General features: G+C 44.1%; 2 protein-coding genes across 4 annotated transcripts in view; both read right to left on the bottom strand.

The window, feature by feature from the left end:
- Window positions 1-7,382, bottom strand: part of LOC110494953 (dihydropyridine-sensitive L-type skeletal muscle calcium channel subunit alpha-1) — a 33,648-nt gene extending 26,266 nt beyond the window's left edge. For 2 of the 3 annotated variants that reach the window (XM_036948177.2, XM_090205263.1), the window contains exons 1-2: window positions 6,417-7,382; window positions 3,721-3,826 (exon numbers count right to left, since the gene is read on the bottom strand). In XM_036948177.2, the coding sequence (XP_036804072.2) occupies window positions 3,721-3,826; window positions 6,417-6,607 (297 nt within the window). In that variant the 5' untranslated portion in view covers window positions 6,608-7,382. Of the gene's footprint in view, window positions 1-571; window positions 914-3,720; window positions 3,827-6,416 lie in introns of those variants that run through there. The other variant, XM_036948178.2, reaches the window with a different exon arrangement.
- Window positions 7,383-7,435: 53 nt separating this feature from the next.
- Window positions 7,436-13,867, bottom strand: LOC110494982 (uncharacterized). Its single transcript, XM_021570336.3, has 2 exons — window positions 13,541-13,867; window positions 7,436-10,166 (listed from the first exon to the last, which is right to left on the bottom strand). Exon 2 carries the CDS (start codon window positions 10,080-10,082, stop codon window positions 9,324-9,326), a length of 759 nt encoding a protein of 252 aa, XP_021426011.2. The 5' UTR covers window positions 10,083-10,166; window positions 13,541-13,867; the 3' UTR covers window positions 7,436-9,323.
- Window positions 13,868-19,875: the final 6,008 nt, after the last annotated feature.

Here is a 19,875-nt window from a genome sequence, read left to right as displayed (position 1 = left end):
GGTATCTGTACTTTACTTTATTATTTTATATTTTGTCAAATTTTATTTTTACTTCACTACATTCCTATAGAAAATATTGTACTTATTACTCCATACATTTTCATTGACACCCAAAAGTACATTTTGACAGGAAAATGGTCCAATTCACACACTTTTCAAGAGAACGTCACTGGTCATTCCTACTGCCTCTGATCTGGCGGACTCACTAAACACAAATGCTTCGTCTGTAAATTATGCCTGAGTGTTGGAGTGTGCCCCTGGTTATCCTTCAATAAAAAAATATGAAAATTGTGGCATCTGATTTGCTTAATATAAGGAATTTGTATGGTTTCAAATTTTACTTTTGATACGTAAATACATTTGAGCAATTCCATTTACTTTTGAAACTTAAGTATATTTAAAACCAAATACTTTTAGACTTTCATTTTTACTTGAGTCATTTTCTATTAAATTAAGGTATCTTTACTTTTACTCAAGTATGACTATTTAGTACTTTTTCCACCACTGGTGAAAACCCCGGGGCAAACTGTAGGCACGAATGGTGGACTGACAGTGCGTGCCGCTCACTCACTTGCTTTGCAGACGTAAGAACAATCAGTAAAGTGGTTTTGAAGGAGAGATATCATATCCACGCTTTCCAGCAGCTCGAAAGGTTGCTGTGAAATAACCTCAAGTTCAATAGACAGGTCCCAAGACGGTGCTGAAGGCTTGGAGACTGGACGTAAGCGACGCACCCTTCATAAAACGACATAACAGGGGATGCCTCCCTACTGTGTTGTTGTCAAAGCCTATATGGCAGGCAGAGATAGTGGCTTAATAGGCCATTACAGTGGAGAAAACCTTCCCTCTCTCCAGAAGGTCGAGTCACACGCAGTGAAAGGAGGTGCGCTCTGCTCCGCAGAATAATCTTGACAGCTAGTCTGTGTCGATGCAGAGAGCGAGAGCCGCCCTGGCGTTTGATGTACGCCCCTAGAGTCGTATCGTCGTCCAGTTTGACCTAGCTATTCTATTCTCTGTGTTGGCAGTTCTTTTTGTGGTTGAATTTGAACCCTAGGGAAGCCGTGTCCCGTACTGCTTGCTCCTGTGTCGTGCAGCAAAGGAGGTAATTGTCTATGGAGGCTTCGACTCGGAGTCCTCTGATTCTCAGGGGTGCTAGAGCCCCCTCCACACACCTGCTGAACGTCCGGGGAGCTAGCGCTAGCCCAAAGGGGCCAACAAGGTATTTGTTGGCTTTACCCTTGGTCACACTTTATTTGGATAGTCCGGATAGTCTATAATGTAGATGCTGTACAGATGGTCAAACTATCAACAAACTACCTGTTGGTAAGCAACTGCTTACTAAGGTTAGAGTTAGGGTTGGGGTCAGGTTTAGAATATGGGTTAGGGTAAGGGTTAAGTTTAAGGTTAGGATTAGGGTAAGGGTTAAGTTTAGGTTTAGGATAAAGTTTAATGTTAGGGTTAGGTTTAGAATACGGGTTAGGGTAAGGGTCAAGTTTAAGGTTAGGATTAATTAATTAAAGAGTAGCAGATAGTCTGTAGAGTATCTACAAATGGACTATCCAAATAAAGTGTTATCAAGCACTGAAAGGCAAACCTGAGAAAACCTTCTGTCTGCTGACTTGTGTGAAAATAAGCGTCTTGTAGGCCGACTGAAGTGAACCAGTTGCATTGAGGATTAGAGCGAGGCAGAATGTTGAGCGAGCTGAGTCATCACTTGCTACTGAATTTAGAATTCAACTGAAAAAGGGTGGCTTCATAGCGAACTGCAGTCTGTAACCCTTTTAACTGCGGACAAGACCCTGGGCTGGACTGTGCATTTTGCAGTTCCCTGCTCTTGCAGCGAGTTAGTTGCCTACAAGTTAGAGGACTCTTGCTCACCAGTGTTGACGAAGCGCCCTCTGGTGGCTTCATGGCGAGGCACCCTTTTGTTGTATTTTTGCTCTGTGCCCTTGGCAAGACCGATTGAGGGGAGAGCTGTGGCAAGGAGGGCACTTGGTGGTTGAGTGCGCTCCCTTCGTCTTCCATGTGAGTGGACGCATAGGAATGATCCGTTGCACAGGTGATAGGGTTTTAGGAGCACAGATGTGCTTCTCCCCCATAGTGATGTGGGGGAAAGTCTGTGCTCCACCTGAGAGGGAACAGACCAGGACATGGTGTGAACTGTTGGCTACCCCTCTCTACCACTGGAGCCAGTGTGCTGCCCTCTCCCTGCCATGAAGCCATGGCTTGTGGAAGGGTAGACCGGGTAGCCACGGTAACTGGATCTGCAGGGCAGGCAGAAGTTGAAGGTTTCGCCTTCCTTCTTTCAATGTTTGCACTTCTGCCACATGGCAGTGACAGCCGGCCAAAACCATTCCTTAGGCTCAATCAGAGCATCAGGGAAATCTGCTTTCTCCTTGTCCAACAACCTGGACAATTTTAACCATAGGGCTCTCTCCTCCACCTGTGGAGTGGCCTACTGGTCTGGCGGTGTCAGAAAGGAGCCTCCTCCCATTGAGCCAGTCCACCTCTCATTGAGCCAGTCCCTTTCGCGCCCTGTGGGCGCAGGCCACTCAATATTGAGCCTGGTTGCTGCCCGCCTGCAGGTGAGCAGGACATTTTTTGTCTGGTAAAAGATGCATTGCTTAGGGTGCTAGAGAGCCTCGAGATGTCCCCTCCCAACTTCCCAGCTGCTAGGTCTTCAAAACCATCCATAACCTCAGCCAAGGGAGAACAGTCCGTTTGAGGCAGGTCTTAGGCATCTTCCTACAATGCACACAGGACTCAGGGTTAGTGAGTGCTGCTTTGGCATGCTCAACCACCAAGCAGGTGATACACAAGGAGTGTGTATCCTTGACTGCAATCATGGCCCCGCATGGACACGGGTATGCGGTGCTTTGGCAGCGGCCCTGCTCAGGTAGCAGGTTACATAACTCAGAGAAGAAAACAAAACGTTTGTAAACTCGGGTTAAGAGAGTGCTAGGCTAGCCCTGTGTAGCTGCGAAGCTAGTTGTAGCTAGCTAGCGTTCGCCTAACATAAAGAAGAGCGTGTTGCAGCATAGTCTGTCGGTGACCACAAGCGTGGCGGCCTCTTGACCGCCACGCTTGTGAGGCTGGATTGGTCCGTTTAGTCAACACAAAACGAGTGAACACAGGTTGAGCTAAACGAGAGAGGAGAGCTAGCCATTTTTACCCTTGCAGGTAGAAAAGCTAGTGGTGCTTAGCTGGCCTTGCAGCGAGCTAGCTGGATTAGCTAGGTCTTGTGGCTTGCGCTAGCCAAGTCTCAGTAGCTAGCCGTGTGACGCTAGCCTCAACCAGAGAATTAGAATTCTATTCTAAGCAAAAATGTTCCTTTCGGTCAGTACTCAACACAAAGGGCGAGAGCTGAGGTCCTACGTTTGGCAGCATAACCTCACGGTTTGCCTGTGAACAGTTAAGCAAGGAGACAGGGGTCAAGTCGTGCTGAGGAGAGCTTCAGAGAGTGTAGGGATCTTCACAAGGAAGAAAGTGAGAATGACCAGAGGGTGGGGTGAGTGGCACCTTATAAAGAGGGAGGGGCTCACCTCATTTGCCACTCGACCTGTGTATCTCCGACAGCAAATCCCATAGTGAGACATCAAAACAAGTATTTGAAATAGAACCTTGCTTCCCAACCTAAATGAATTAAACCCCAACTAGCAGTATTACGATCTCCATCACTTTCAATCCATATGAGATGGTGTGTATTGGGTCCAGACTCACCAGGTTGCTGTTGGTGTTATTGCTGTCCTCCTCAGGCATGGGCAGGAACACAGCCAGGGCCACACAGTTGGCAAAGATGGTCAGCAGGATGATGATCTCAAACGGTCTGATGGGGAACGCTCAGGAAAGGTTCAAGCGACATTATACACATCCAGCAGATCCCAGAACTGCAGGGTGTAGGAAATAATATCCTTTTAAAATATACCATTAGATACTTTGCGGGATATTTTCCTTTCTTATCCAAACTGATGTTACCTAACCAAGCGATATGGATGGATATGGATAGCTATTCCACCATTCAATGCCTACAGGAAGTACACATGCATCTCAGTGAGATCTTTCAACCTCACCCACCAATTAGACGACGTTCACAATCTAAATAACCATAAGGTGCACGGTTTAACATGCCACTGTAGACTTCATGTTACAGGAAACTAGTGCTCGTGCTAGTTTTGTATCAGTTACAGGATAACTATTGACAGAGTAACCATAACTAGCAATATTGGCCATGCATCTGAATCACAAAATGTCAAACATATCAATAAGGTGAGTCTGTTTCAGTTGAATTGATGTACAGTGTGTGCAACCCCTCAATAGGGACTTCCCCATATAGCCACGGGTATTGAAAACACACTGGGAGACATTTGAGGCCAACAATGGGTCAGTTAGAAGATAATCGGATCTATTTATGTCGGCACCTGTGGTAAAGATGGTGGCGAGTTCAAATATCTGGGTCCCTTCAGTACAGCACATTCAAAACGGTCAATGCTGTGCAATGTTGCACTCCTGGGTGTGTAATAGTGCAAAGCTTTACAAAGGGTCATACCGTGGATAATCAACTGCAACTTCATTGGGGGTAGCAGGTAGCCTAGTGGTTAGAGTGTTGGGCCAGTAACCTAAAGGTTGCTAGATTGAATCCCCGAGCTGACAAGGTACAAATCTGTCGATCTGCCCCTGAACAAAGCAGTTAACCCACTGTTCCTGGGCAGTCATTGAAAATAAGAATTTGTTCTTAACTGACTTGCCTTGTTAAATAGAACAAATATTCTAGTCATCATGCTGTTGTTCCCCTCTCCGACTGCAGTACCCAATTCCACCACCAGTCCGTGTCTGAGGCAGCATTCTCTTAGCTTAGCGCGTCTGTTTTTAGGCTGTGACGTGGGAGGACAGCTGTCCGTCCGTCCCCAGGAATATCATCACACTGTCGCCATAACAAACTCATATTTTACATGTCAAAAAATAATCCATCAACAGCTTCACTGGATTCTAACATCTCAGTGGACCGTTACTGCAGCCACAGTCATTACTCACTACCAAAACAGAACTGTAACCTTGGATGTGGGAGTCTATGGTACGCCCACGGTTCAATTGTGATTCTGAGCTGTGGTGGATTTGTCCTCGAGACAATTTGCATTTACAAGATGATTCTAACAGAAATGTACTCTATGTTGTGTTCCTGTCACCACCCAATATGGGTCGTCTCCGCTCTACCCTGATGCTAATGCATGTTGTTCTGAAACCCGTAGTCATCAACCTGTTGCTCTGGTGCTCAAGCCACTCTACAGTTCAGCATGTCTGCATACTGGACTGGACCACCAGAAAATGTAAGGGCTGTGTCCCGTGGTTATAACGTGTGTGTTGTACTGTAATGTGTGAGCGTATCAGAGTGGCTCTAACTCTACGGCTATACAGAGATACGGTCCAGCCGTCTGTCACCTTATTCACTACAAGACAATACGAGACTCAACAGGAGGGGTGATTTATAAAGTGTTGACTCGTCACGATGGCAGCCATGCCTCAGACCCCTGAAGCAGTTGTTCCCAGACGCTCGGCTGCTACCACCCATTCAAAACAAATCAAATCAAATCCAATTGCATTTGCTGAATACAACAGCTGTAGGTAGACCTTACAATGAAATGCTTGCTTACGAGCCCTTAACCAACAATGCAGTTTGAAGAAAAATAAGTGTTAAGTAAAATATAGATCAGTAGAAAATAAAACATTTAAGAAACAATTCCTTAAAGAGTAGCAGTAAAATAACATTAGTGAGGATATATACAGGTGTCAATGTGCGGGGTCACCAGTTAGTCGAGGTAATTGAGGTAATATGTACATGTAGGTTGAGTTAAAGTAACTATGCATAGATAATAAACAGAGAGTAGCAGCAGTGTAAAAAAAAGGGGGGGGGGGGGGCAATGAAAATAGTCTAGGTAGCCATTTGATTAGCTGTTCAAATACTTCTCTGTCATCCAGCAAATACACAAAGCCTTAACTCTCTAACAACCCAGTTGCTATCCATGACCTCAATAGAAACTGGGCTTGGGGCACGATGTGGGAAACACTGCTGGGTTGCATTGACCATCAATACAAGACCAAATGTATCCATGTCATAAACAATCATTTGCTATACCGACAATCCACAGACAGGCTTCACTATCTGGCCATGTTAGACATTTATGGTGTGAACGCACTGTGCCATTATTTCTAACAGCTTGACCATGCTTCATGGTTTAATAACCTTTCTTATCCAGCCTGTTTGTGCTGTGTTGACAAGGCAACACAAACAGATCTGGGACCAGGCTACATCATTTCTACACACAACTCTGAGCATGGTTATCTAGTGACAACCGTTTCCTGTTCCCACACCCTCCTGACCTCTAACCCCTGACCCTTGACCCCTGACCCCTAAAGGATACTTCCATTCCACAATGTTGATGGCAGCCTTGCGGAAGGGGTTCTTCAATGTGAGGAAGAAGAGGGAGCGTGCGGGCCGAGGGTTTCCCCCCGTGGCCAGGAGCTTCTTCAGCTTCTCCTTCTGCTTCCTCTTCAGAGTTTCCTCGTCCATAATGTAGGACTGCAGGTTAGGCTCGCCGCCACTCTCCGCCATCTTGGCTCTACCTGGGGAATTTGGAGGAAGTGAAGATGGTCGCTAAAATGGCCTCTTCAGCCAGCCAGCTACTGTACCCCCAACTTGACCTGGTCGTCCAGATCCTAGCCCAAGTGAAGATGGTTGCTTTCAGTGCTGTATTCCACCAGGTCAGCTAGCGATTCACCTGCTCAGCTAGTCCAGGTCCTACTGGTCCTCTTCATAACCTGCTGGGTAGGCACTCATTTCTTCCACAACACTCCTCTCTCCTCTCTGTTGTCTATATCTCCCTGTACTCTTTCTCGGGCATTCCCCCTCTCTCTCTCCCTTTCTGAGATGACAGACCTGTGCCTGTTTATTGGTTGGAGGAACAGTTGGTCAGCGGAGAGAATAAATATAGACAATGAGTGTCATTCTGGGGAGGTGGTGTCGGAAGGGGGGGGGCACATTTACCAAGAGTGAAGGTTAAGGCAGCGTAAGGCATATACTATGTTGTTGTCGTCCCCATAGTAGTATCGTGTCATTGGCTAACAGGGTTGGAGTGATGTCCTGTCATTGGTTGTAACACTGAGTCCCCCGACATTGTTTGTGCTATTTGACTTTCACATTTTTTTTTATTGGCCTTCACAGACATGATGGCTACTACAATGCCCAACGGAGTTGGGGTGTCCCCTCATTGGTTGAACTAACCCTTCATGACCTCTGACATGTATGTTTGGGAGTAGAGTTAACATCATAGAATGGACTCGATGGTGGGAAACGTGTCTGTGAATTATTGCCAGTGAGATCTGTGTCAACAGTTGGTGACTCTTATGATGAAACAAATATTATTTATGGTATCAATTTGTGCTCTATCATGCCCAATGCTTTTTTATTATATAACAGGGTTTGTGAAAGGCTTTGTATATATAGAACGCAAACACAGCAACCAAACATTAATGACAGGCCCCAGGTCTGAGGAATGAGCACAATTATGGTGAACTACAGTACTACAACAAATTAGAGTAATTAGATTAACACCATTATGAATACTGTCTAACCCCCCCCCCAAAAAAATTGCATCCAAGTATCAGTTGTCCCATTGTAGAATCTGTTACTTTTCCAAAAACTCTATTCGTGAAAAGAGGAATCACATTACTTTATTACCAGTTTTGTGACTTAATATCACCTGAAATTTCCAAAAGATGTAATGCGCTGTAATAAAATTAACCACAGTTTGTTTTGGGAAATACAGTTTCTTTTGATAACAGTAACGTGTTGCTACAATGGTCAGTTTTTCATTTTGAAACACAATAAACATTGCATACTTGAATTCGTCCCAATTAACACATTTGGATCCTTGGAAGTTGTGGAAACGTATGTTTTTAGTTTCACATTGGTTGTAGGAACTGAATGTTTTTTAAACGTTCTGAGAACAGACAGTGAACATTTTGACTGTTCTGGGACTGTTATTTTTAGGTTGCAGAGAGGTTCTGAGAACATTTTACTCTGGTTCCTTGAACGTTTTCCTGGGAGGTTTTATTAACGGTCTGAGAACTTAAATTAGAGGTTATTTTGAGGTTTTTGAATAACTTCCTTAAAACTTTCACTGAAAGTCTTTTAATAACACTGCTAGATTATTTGGGGTTTACTTCTTGAAATCCAAGCACAAATAGGACACATGGAAATTCCTTTCCTTAGGCATTAAACATGCAAACATATTTATTACAGATTTTTTTATTTTGTGAGATTCAAATCTATAATCTTCTCTTCTCTATTCATTGAATTAGTCTACTGCGCCACCAGGATGGAGCTAGCATGCTTTGTTTTTTATGCATACAAGGCTGTTTATTTTAGTCTGTTCAAACAGACCCCATTTCAAAGGAAAACAGCACTCAATAAGATCAGGTGTGGCCAATTAGTGGGCACAGCCAACACACCTGAACACACTGAACAGGATAGTAGATAGAGAGAGTTTTGTTGAGGCTGAGAATGGAATGTGTATGTTCTCAGCATCAAATGTTTTTTTAATGGGAAGTTTTCTTCACGTTCTTGGAACAATTTGAGAACGTGACTTTAAATAGAACCATGAGGAAACCTGTAGGAAACATTATGCTGAAGTCCTGAAATTCCCACAGAACAACATTGTTTCTTAACATTCTCTGAACTCGTTGAGAACATTCCCAACGTCGAACCAGTTAGAGAACATTCCAAGATAATTACCAAAATTGAAATGAAATGTAACCCTGTTTGACCATTTCGGAAACTTTCTTTTAATGTAATGAAATAGTAAGATTTTGTTTTAATCAAGTTCCTGAAATGAGTGGAGACTATTTCAAAACCAAACAACTATGCACCATTCCCAAAGAGTTGATGGAAGGCTGTGTGCAAAATAACCATAGGACATCCACGGTCTCACCAAGCTCTAAAAACGTAGAGCTGTTCTCAGAATGTTATGTGCTAGCTGGGATTGCTTTCTGAGTTTCAGATGTTTATCTTCAAATCTAAAGTGTTCGTGACATCTTCTTTAACATAATCAGCATCTGAAAGTGGTTTGGTAAAACATTTTAGTGGCAAAAAAAACAAGACACATTGCCAATACATTACATAGTATCTACTGGAATAAGTCTTAAATTATATATCTTCGTGCTCAGGGTTTGATGTTTTCGTGAGCAGTCCTTGGAGAGAGGGAAGTCCTACCTCAATCCACAAACGTCTATCCACAGTCTCGCTCACAAACTATACTACCCACAATCATCTAGGTCCCAGAGCCCGCTGACTCCTCACAGTCTATCCCCGCGGAGGAAGAGGAGGAGTCTGAGAGAGAGTGAGGTGACCCCCCATTGCTGTGGTCCGAGTCCTCCGTCCTACAGTGGGCAGAACTGGGGCTGTGGCACACCTGTCCCCCCTCATACCCATCTCTGCCCTTCCCCTGCCCCTCCACCAGCCCCTGCAGGTATTTAATATAATTAATTGCTGCCCTCAGTGTCTCCACTTTACTGAGCCTCTTCTCACTGACACCCCCGGGCAGGTGGTCCCTCAGCTTGGCATAGCCCTGGTTCACACACTTCACCCTCTGACGCTCCCGCTCGTTACGCTTCTGGATGAACGCTGGCTCGAAGGGGCACTCGTACACCCCAAAGTGCCCGTGGTGGAATGGGGACAGGTAGGGGAGGAGATTGGGGCCTCCGGGGCCCCGGAACGAGGCTTCATAGAGGCCTCCAGGGTCCATTGTGGTGGGGTAGAGGAGGAAGGGCACTGTGTGGGCCAGAGGGTCAGAGCCAGAGTGGAAGCGGTTGGAGTGGGTGTTTGGGCGGTTTTCAGAGTAGCCACTAGAGGGAGACAGACCATACGGCAGGCTGCTGCCTCTGTTTAGGTAGGTGGGCCGCTGGTCTACGAAGGGGTGGGAGAAGACAGCACTCATGGTGATGGTGTGAACAGAGAGAGAGACTCTTAAGACAAATGGAAGGATAAGGAATCGGAGCAGCGAGTTGTGAGTTTCCTCCACTTGTGGCATCCAGTTTTCTGGTGAACTTGTTCGCCTCAAGTAGAAGGAGAAACAAGGTGGAGCTTCATCATCAAACACTCTCCTCTTGTAGATCTGTGGAAGTGAATTAAGACCGGATGAAAGGTTAGAACCTAGTTAAATGAGCCGCCCTAATCAAACACAGGAGGTTTTGAAGATAATAATGACTGTTGCATGTATTTAAAGAAGCAATGAGGCTATACACACTTCAAAAGTAAGGGATTAGATAGCTGCACTTTGTGCTAAGAAACCAAAGGAAGATCTTTACCGTTACCTGAAAATCAGAACATTTACAATCACACTGAAAGTATGCAAATCCAAGACTAGTATCTGGCTTTGTTGTAGGGGAGAGTGGGGGTAAGTTGAGCCACCCCTTGTTTCGAGGAAACCATACACAAAATGTATCATGTGACCAAATATTTAGGGTGAGGTCACCATTTCATGGAGTCTGTAAAGGAAGAAACCACACGGGGAAAAAATGGTAAGCAAGTTAGGTTAAACGTTTTTTTACTTAAATTATTTATTGTGTTATAGGGTTCATGATGCTTGTATCTAAACCAAAGTAGATTGCTTTATATATCAGCTGGGGTCTCTATAAGCTACAATATGAGGTCCTAAACCAAGCATGAAGTGCATCGTTGTAGCTGTGTGGGCTAATATAGTCAAAATGTTTGCCTTAGGATAAGGTGAGCCAATGGCCACCATACCCCATATAAATTATGATTCGATTTTGTCAGTTTTATCCATAATAATATGCATAGTATGCCTGCAATGTGTCATGCATATTAACTATTTGTATTGTTACAGAGCAAACATCATCATGCCCCGTGTATAGAAACGTAAAACAAGCCGGGGTCTAGCCCTGCTTGAGATTCTTGAGAGAGGAGTCCAGGAAGGGAGAAAAGGACGTCCATTTGAGCAGCAGCAAGGGGTGAAACGAATGGACTGAATAACCAGGTTTCCATCCAACCTTTTTATGTGAGTAAAGTACATGTCGGATAAAACATTCCACGACTGGCTTGATGGACGCAGCAAAATTGTCGGGAAACTTGACAAATGTCGACAAAACAAAATACGCTAGACAAGGTGGGATTTTTTTGCGTCTCGAAAATGAATAATGCGAGTTATCTTTTCCTGGAGGCAGAACTGAGCCGATTACCACTTAGATAGGTCAGCTGCAGAGTCAAAATTTTGTTGTATTTTTTTTTGTATAATTTTTGTTTGTTGTAAATTGTTGTAAAAAGTCACGTAAACGATTTAAGGTTAGGGTTAGGTATTAGGCTTAGCAGTGTGGTTAAGGTTAGGGTCAAGGTTAGGGTTAGGTTTAAAAATCTGATTTTATGTGCCAGCTAGTGACCACTCTGTAGAGCTGCCTCCAGAACAAGATTCGTGACTAAAAACGCTGAAGAACTTGATGCTCCTTTCCAATAAATATTGAGGGTCTTATTCTGGTGACATAATGATTGTAGCTTGGCTGCCATTTGACAAATAAAAAAAATCTTGCTCTTTTGTCCATAATAATCTCATAATGTAGGCTACACCAGCTCTGTAGCAGTGAGCTGTTGGCAAGCATGTAAAGACCAATCCAGAGTGGCCACATTAGCTTTAAACAGCAACATTTTGTAAAGTCATCAGTAGAGTTGAAGATGCATTTAAACTCATTTAACTTTTATTTTATTTGATTCGGTACATGGAAATTTAACCGCAAAAGTTATTTGTACGTACACTACGACATCACGCACAGCCTTATATCCACAATGCGCTTATAGCCTTATATCAATCTGGTGTGAAAATGTTCATATTGTTTTAATGTATATTTTTGAAATAGTTGCATGAAAATCTGTCGCCAATTGGATGGAACCCTAGATAGTGAAACTGAAGAGGCACATTGACAAAAAAGAAAACGAACATGTATCTGTGCGAAAGAGAAGCTATGAGAGAGTAGCAGAGACACACAAGAGTTTAGCTGATGATATGGAGTCTGAGCTCGCTAATCATATCATGGGCTTAGTAGCCTCAAATGCAAAGAATTTACCTACGAATTGGCACATGTAAACACCATCCCTGTCCCAGATTACTGGTCAAGAAATGGAAGAGATATTGAACAGAGAGATCTATATCTGAATGTAGGCATACATTTAAAATATACAGTATACCACACCCCAATACCATTAATTAACCTTTGACCTACTAGCATCATCACCCCACTGTCACAGAACACCATAGCCCACTTACCCCAAGGCGGCTCAATTTACCCTGTCCCTAACTAAGTCGTGCCAAGAGATCACTTTTCTTGGACAAGCTATTTCAAAAATGTTACGTTTACATGAATTCTGATTATTTCCAGGGATACACAACATCCTGAAATATATGTAGATATTCGTTGTTAAGAGGAATACTATATTTAGCTTGATGTAGTGATGCTGAATGTAAGAAATGGCTCAACATACCCCAATCTCCCCTACTTCTACTTTATTTTTTAATCAAAAGTCAATTGATCTGAGAAGCAACAATGAACACGAAAGTGTTAACGTTGTGGGCAGAACTGTAGTTTTCCTCAATAATCTGGAAATATCTTCTAATCCCTCTCTCCTCCTCCCTCCTTTTCGTCTTCTCCTTCTCTCTCTCTCTACAGAGACTTGCATCCCTGGCTGCTGCACAGAAGAAGAGAGAGGCATAAATAGAGAGAGAAGTGAGAGAGAAGAGAGAAAAGAGAGAAGAGAGAGAGAGAAGGAATTCCCCTCTCTTTAAGCCAGTGTTGGATTTCCCAAAGACAGTTTGAAACGTCTGCCAAAACCACTTAAGCATTTGAAGGCGAGAGTTATTGTATATAACTTTGACAGTTGTATATGTCTTTTGAAGTGAAAATTAACACACCCAGAGCCATAGACACAAACACCACCATCGGCACGCTGTGTCCTTGTAGTGCTTGGGGAAAAACTACCCCAGAGGGAAGTAAAGATGAGGAATCATGTATGATGAGCTTGTCCTTGCATTCAAAGTATTCAGACTTAGCTAGAATATATACACAGTAATACATGCATAGTTATAATGACTTACTATTCATAAGTACAATGGCACGAATATCATCTATAGGACTTGAGATGATCTACCTATACTATCTATATTCTACACATTATCAAAGACACAAGAGATCATATTAAATATTAAAGCATCATGTACAATGCAGACAATGATGTCCATTGAATTTTACATTGGTTTTTATATTGGATATAACCTAATGACAGAAAATATTGAACAAATAATTTATATTTACTGAAGATATTTACTGTGTGGACTGGCCACACAAAATACGTCTTCACCCTGCATTATTTACATGTCACATGTCCCAGGTCATGGAATGTATTTGCATGGAATCGTACGTACTATCGAAAGTCAAATGTGTTTTCTCCATTGCGGATGTCTTCATTCTACTCTCTCCATCTTACCTTCAGATGAACAGGTGATACTCAGGGTCCTCCACATTTAGCACCAGGCCTCCAGGTGTTCAGGGGGGAGACAGGCAGGACCCTACCCAGCCTGGGGTTCTCTGTCTGGGGTGAGGACCTCGGCGTGGTTCCTCTCAGGTGTTCCGTGATGGTGTGGTCGGTAATGTCTTCTGTAGCAGTGTGTCAGGTGGGAGGTGGATCCCAGGTATTACCTACTCTCACCCCTGGACGCCCCACCCACAAAGAGATGGGTGGGAGATCAACTGAGATGAAGATATTGTTTTTGGCTTAAAGAAGTATCGCAGGTGTGGTATTTTATAAATACACCCACTCCCAGTGGCGATTAGATTGTTTAATGATAGTTTAACATCAATGAGAAGCCCGACCTTACTGCGTTAAGTTGTGTCAAGTCAGACTTCACTGATCTCTTAGACAGCTTAATCCAGCGTTTCCTAAACTCAGTCCTGGGGACGCCAAAGGGTGCATGTTTTGGTTTTTGCCCTAACACCAGACAGCTGACTCAAATAATCAAAGCTTGGTCATTAGTTGATGATTTTAATCAGCTGTGTAGTGCTAGGGCAAAAAACAAAACACGAAGGAGGGGTGGACAGAGTTTGGGAAAAGCTGGGTTAAAAAGTACCTCACAGCGTTCTTCTATTATTAATGCAGTGAGCATTGTCTAAACAACCTGTTGTTCATTCACTCAAAGGAAGGGACTGTTCAAACTGCCTCTAAACGTCAGTTGCAGTAATAGCAATTGTTACTGTTTCAGAGCTGAATCAAAGCGCTGCATTCTGGAAATGATTGTTTGCTGTTTCCTATCCCTAATCCCCCACTTCCAACCATGATTAAACAGTCTACATCAGAATCATAGAAATGAATGAAGATATAGGCCACTAAATAAAGGGTATTTGAAGGGTGGAACCACCTTCTAGGAAGCACACTTTTCCCCTCTTCTCCTAAATCTTGGACTAATAATTATTTACAGTAAATGCACCGTACCTGCTACCTGTGCCTGCTATCAACCATTCTCTGAATCAACACTGTACAATGTTATCGTGATGACTAATACACAGAATCTACTGAACTGTTTCTGTTTGAGAGTGGTACACTGAACAGGTAGCTGCGCTACGTATCGCTTCATTCCTGCCATGCCATTATTGAAAATTAGGACAGGTTCTTGACTCTTTCTTCCTTCTTTCTTACCAGTTTAACGGATTAGAAATGACTAAAATGACAAAATATCTATACGCCATGTGATTTGCAGGGCTGCCCAGGGCAGGTCTGGGCCTGTGTTCTCTGTGATTAGAGAAGAGTGTGTCTCCCGTTGTCGAAGGGTTTACACATGTGAGACCCGGGATTGAGCTGCAGACAGTCAGAGAGAGGGGGATTGGGTTGCAGCCATGTCTGTCTCTTACACACATCACACACGTATGCCAAACACACGCGCGCGTGCACACACACACACACGTCCACACACACACTCACATCAAACGCAGACGACACACTTTAAAGACCCCAAACAACAATCATCGCCACATGACTACTGGTGTGATCTTGAATGGCCAGCCCCTCGAAACAGCACCCATATGCCCTCTTTAAGTCGCCGCTTCAAGTGTTCCTCCTTCAAATATAGAAGAGCAGGAATGAGCTCTTTAACAATCTAAAGTGAAATACAATCACTGAAATACTCCCACTATACCACTACAACTACTCCACACTACCACCACTCATACACTATCGTCGTAACTACCACTGAACTAACTTCTACAACTTAATTCACTTACAATAATTATTGTCATCAATTGTTGATTATCATATATCATCCCGTGTTTATGATTATCAACAAATCTTAGTAAACAAAACAAAAAAGTAAATAAAAAAAGATGAAGATCATCGTGAGATATGTCCAGAGGCGTCATGCCCGTGGGGGGCACAGGAGCATGTGCCCCCTCAGATTTGTCCTGTTGAAAAAAATATATGTACACTGCTCAAAAAAAATAAAGGGAACACTTAAACAACACAATGTAACTCCAAGTCAATCACACTTCTGTGAAATCAAACTGTCCACTTAGGAAGCAACACTGATTGACAATAAATTTCACATGCAATAGACAACAGGTGGAAATTATAGGCAATTAACAAGACACCCCCAATAAAGGAGTGGTTCTGCAGGTGGTGACCACAGACCACTTCTCAGTTCCTATGCTTCCTGGCTGATGTTTTGGTCACTTTTGAATGCTGGCGGTGCTTTCACTCTAGCTTTCACTCTGTGGCTGTCAGCGTAGTGTCCAGAGCATGGAGGCGCTACCAGGAGACAGGCCAGTACATCAGGAGACGTGGAGGAGGCTGTAGGAGGGCAACAACCCAGCAGCAGGACCGCTACCTCCGCCTTTGTGCAAGGAGGAGCAGGAGGAGCACTGCCAGAACCCTGCAAAATGACCTCCAGCAGGCCACAAATGTGCATATGTCTGCTCAAACGGTCAGAAACAGACTCCATGAGGGTGGTATGAGGGCCCGACGTCCACAGGTGGGGGTTGTGCTTACAGGCCAACACCGTGCAGGACGTTTGGCATTTGCCAGAGAACACCAAGATTGGCAAATTCGCCACTGGCGCCCTGTGCTCTTCACAGATGAAAGCAGGTTCACACTGAGCACATGTGACAGACGTGACAGAGTATGGAGACGCCGTGGAGAACGTTCTGCTGCCTGCAACATCCTCCAGCATGACCGGTTTGGCAGTGGGTCAGTCATGGTGTCGGGTGGCATTTCTTTGTGGGGCCGCACAGCCCTCCATGTGCTCGCCAGAGGTAGCCTGACTGCCATTAGGTACCGAGATGAGATCCTCAGACCCCTTGTGAGACCATATGCTGGTGCGGTTGGCCCTGGGTTCCTCCTAATGCAAGACAATGCTAGATCTCATGTGTCTGGAGTGTGTCAGCAGTTCCTGCAAGAGGAAGGCATTGATGCTGTGGACTGGCCCGCCCGTTCCCCAGACCTGAATCCAATTGAGCACATCTGGGACATCATGTCTTGCTCCATCCACCAACGCCACGTTGCACCACAGACTGTCCAGGAGTTGGCGGATGCTTTAGTCCAGGTCTGGGAGGAGATCCCTCAGGAGACCATCCGCCACCTCATCAGGAGCATGCCCAGGCGTTGTAGGGAGGTCATACAGGCACGTGGAGGCCTCATTTTGACTTGTTTTAAGGACATTACATCAAAGTTGGATCAGCCTGTAGTGTGGTTTTCCACTTTAATTTTGAGTGTGACTCCAAATCCAGACCTCCATGGGTTGATAAATTTGATTTCCATTGATAATTTGTGTGTGATTTTGTTGTCAGCACATTCAACTATGTAAAGAAAAAAGTATTTAATAAGAATATTTAATTCATTCAGATCTAGGTTGTGTTATTTTAGTGTTCCCTTTATTTTTTTGAGCAGTGTATATACATTTTTGTATTACATTTTGTTGTTGTTTGTTGTTGTTGCTGTTGTTGTTTCTCTGTAATGCTATTAGTCACCTAGCAATTTTATGGAGTTGGCTTTAGCTAGCCCAGACAGGTTCCCGATCTCCCAACCTCGTAACCAGCTACCAAGAAGACATGTCAGGCTATCAATCAAGTTAGAGAAGCTAGTTCTAACTTGATTGAGATCTTAGCTGGCATGTCTACTGGCAAGGTTGGTAGACTTTAGAAATTCAAGGATTAACTAAATGTACCGAATAAGACTCACATTCCTTTCAATCTTTTACCCAGAGAAGAATATTTAGTTTCTTTATGAAAAATATACATATTTTTGACATAGAATTAAATGTGGCTCCCGAGTGGCGCAGTGGTCTAAGGCACTGCATCTCAGTGCTAGAGGTGTCACTACAGACCTTGGTTCGATTCCAGGCTGTATCACAACTGGTTGTGATCGGGAGTCCCATAGGGCAGCACAAAATTGTCCTGGTTAGGGTTTGGCCGGGGTAGGCTGTCATTGTGAATAAGAACTTGTTCTTAACTTTCTTGCCTAGTTAAATAAAGGTTCATAAAAAAAAGATTATGATTCTAGATTACAGGAAAAAGCTACTTCAGGTGCTTGAAAATGCAAAATTCTGCAACTTGTGGTCAGGAGCCTTGCCCCCCTTTGGACCACACCCAGCCATGCTCTTGTGCCTCCTCAGGTTTTGGGGGTGCATCACATTCCTGGTTATGTGTGAAATTGAAGACTGGCTGATGCCACATGCTCTTGTGCCTCCTCAGGTTTTGGGGGTGCATCACATTCCTGGTTATGTGTGAAATTGAAGACTGGCTGATGCCACATAGGTTATGTATCATATAGGTTATCACATAGGTTATGATCTAGAATCATAATCTTTTTTTTATGAACCTTTATTTAACTAGGCAAGAAAGTTAAGAACTGTGTTCAGTGACTCAAAGTAACCCCGATGCAATCATTTATAGGCTGTATGATATTGTGTCCACTTATGTCAGGAAATGTTGTGCACTTACCATAGTAATCTAAGGGTGACTTGGCAAAGATGGGAAGTCAACAAATACAGGAAATGTACAGAATGTGACAGATGAGATGTGACAGATAATTTCCTTTAAGAGAAGGACAGAACTATGTCACACTCTCTAAGTGTGTGTCAGACCAACCACAACATGCACACCTCATCTGTTTTGGATAAATATTTTGAAGGGTGACGGAGATGAAGAGTGTCGCTCACCATCGGACGGATGTGAAAACAAGGATCTGCTCAGAGGAACAAAACTAAACAAAATACAACACCAACCAGCCGCCACAGGTCTAACACACAGCCACATGCACACGCACACACACGCACGCACACACACGCACACACACACACGCACACGCACACACACGCACACTCACTCACACACTCACTCACACACACACACACACTCACACACACACACACACATACATGCACACACACACACGTCCCCCATCTCTTTTCTCTCTTTTTCTATCTGTCTGGAGAAGTGCCCAGTCCAGTGAAATCAGAGGATGTTTTGGTGATAAGTCATCACCTTCGTTGAACAGTGTGGAGACGTACCACTGACAGCTCCACAGTGACACATACGAACACACGCAAGCACACACTCAAAGTCTTTAATAACCTCCAACAAGCTATTGTTTCTGATCAAGATTATCTAAGTCTATATTCCACACTACCAGTTGAAAGGACCACAGTTTCGAGGTTGGAGACCTGTTTGATCCAACCTGCCTGTAACTGCTGTTTCTGTGCAGGTGTCTCACTCTGGCTGGAGGTATGGACCAGGTGTGTGTTAGAATGGAAGTGATGAGTTACTCTTTCAAGGTCATACCTATACACACACACACACACACGCACACACGTGTGTTTGGGGGGGGGGGGGGGGGGGGGGGGGGGGGTTCGATCACAGTACTGTCAATCTGACATGCTGTGGACAAGCAAAAGCACTCAGACTGGCCTCCCAAACTGCAACCCCCCACTCTCCAAAAACCATACACACACACACACACACAGACGCACACACACAGACGCACACACACAGATGTGCACACACACAGAAGCACACACACGCACACACACACACACAAACACACACACACACACACACACACACACACCACCACCACCACCCCTTCAAAGCTGTCTGTCCTCACCTTCCATCAATAACAATGCCTAAGGCTCCCTGTGGAGACAGAACCAACATACTTCAGAACAGCAGAAGTCACCACAAGGAAATTACATCCAGTCACACAAATGACAGAGGAAATGACTAGAGGCTGTTCCCTCTTCCGGTGAAAAGGTAGTCCATATAGAGAAAGGTCAACACAGGCCGCTTGTCTTATTTCAAGGAAAAACAATCAACTGTACTGACATACTTTTATAGGCTGAGCTACATATTCATCTCGGAACAATTTTGTTTCGGGTGGGAGAAGTTATTTGGCCTAGCTCGTTGAGGAACTAGGGCAGAGATTCTCTTTGGTATCAAAGACCCCCCCCCTCTGAAAGCCTCTGCCAAGTCTATGGGCCTTCTGAATTTCAAAAGATGCCAGCCAGGGGTGTGTTCAGTTCGGTTCAACGTTTGCTATGTTTCCTGACAGTTTGTACTGAACAACATGTTTCCCTAAAACGCTACACACCCTTCTTCAACAGCCTTTGTGGTACATTTGCTCCTGTTTGGTGGGTGTGGTGAGGTGTGGCCATTTTACATCGCAAAACTCACCCTCTGGGCAACCAGAATCATGCCAGTCTTCAATTGGTAGTTTGCTACAGAACCGTGTCCATTGAATTGAATGTTGAACACCGTTCTATCATACTGAATGCATTCCTGGTC

Source organism: Oncorhynchus mykiss, chromosome 17 (assembly GCF_057628025.1).
Source record: "Oncorhynchus mykiss isolate SJ-2025 chromosome 17, ASM5762802v1, whole genome shotgun sequence".
NCBI classification, from domain to species: Eukaryota; Metazoa; Chordata; class Actinopteri; order Salmoniformes; family Salmonidae; genus Oncorhynchus; species Oncorhynchus mykiss.
The sequence above is the reverse complement of the archived record's forward strand: the minus strand, read 5'-3'. Positions and strand labels throughout refer to the sequence as shown.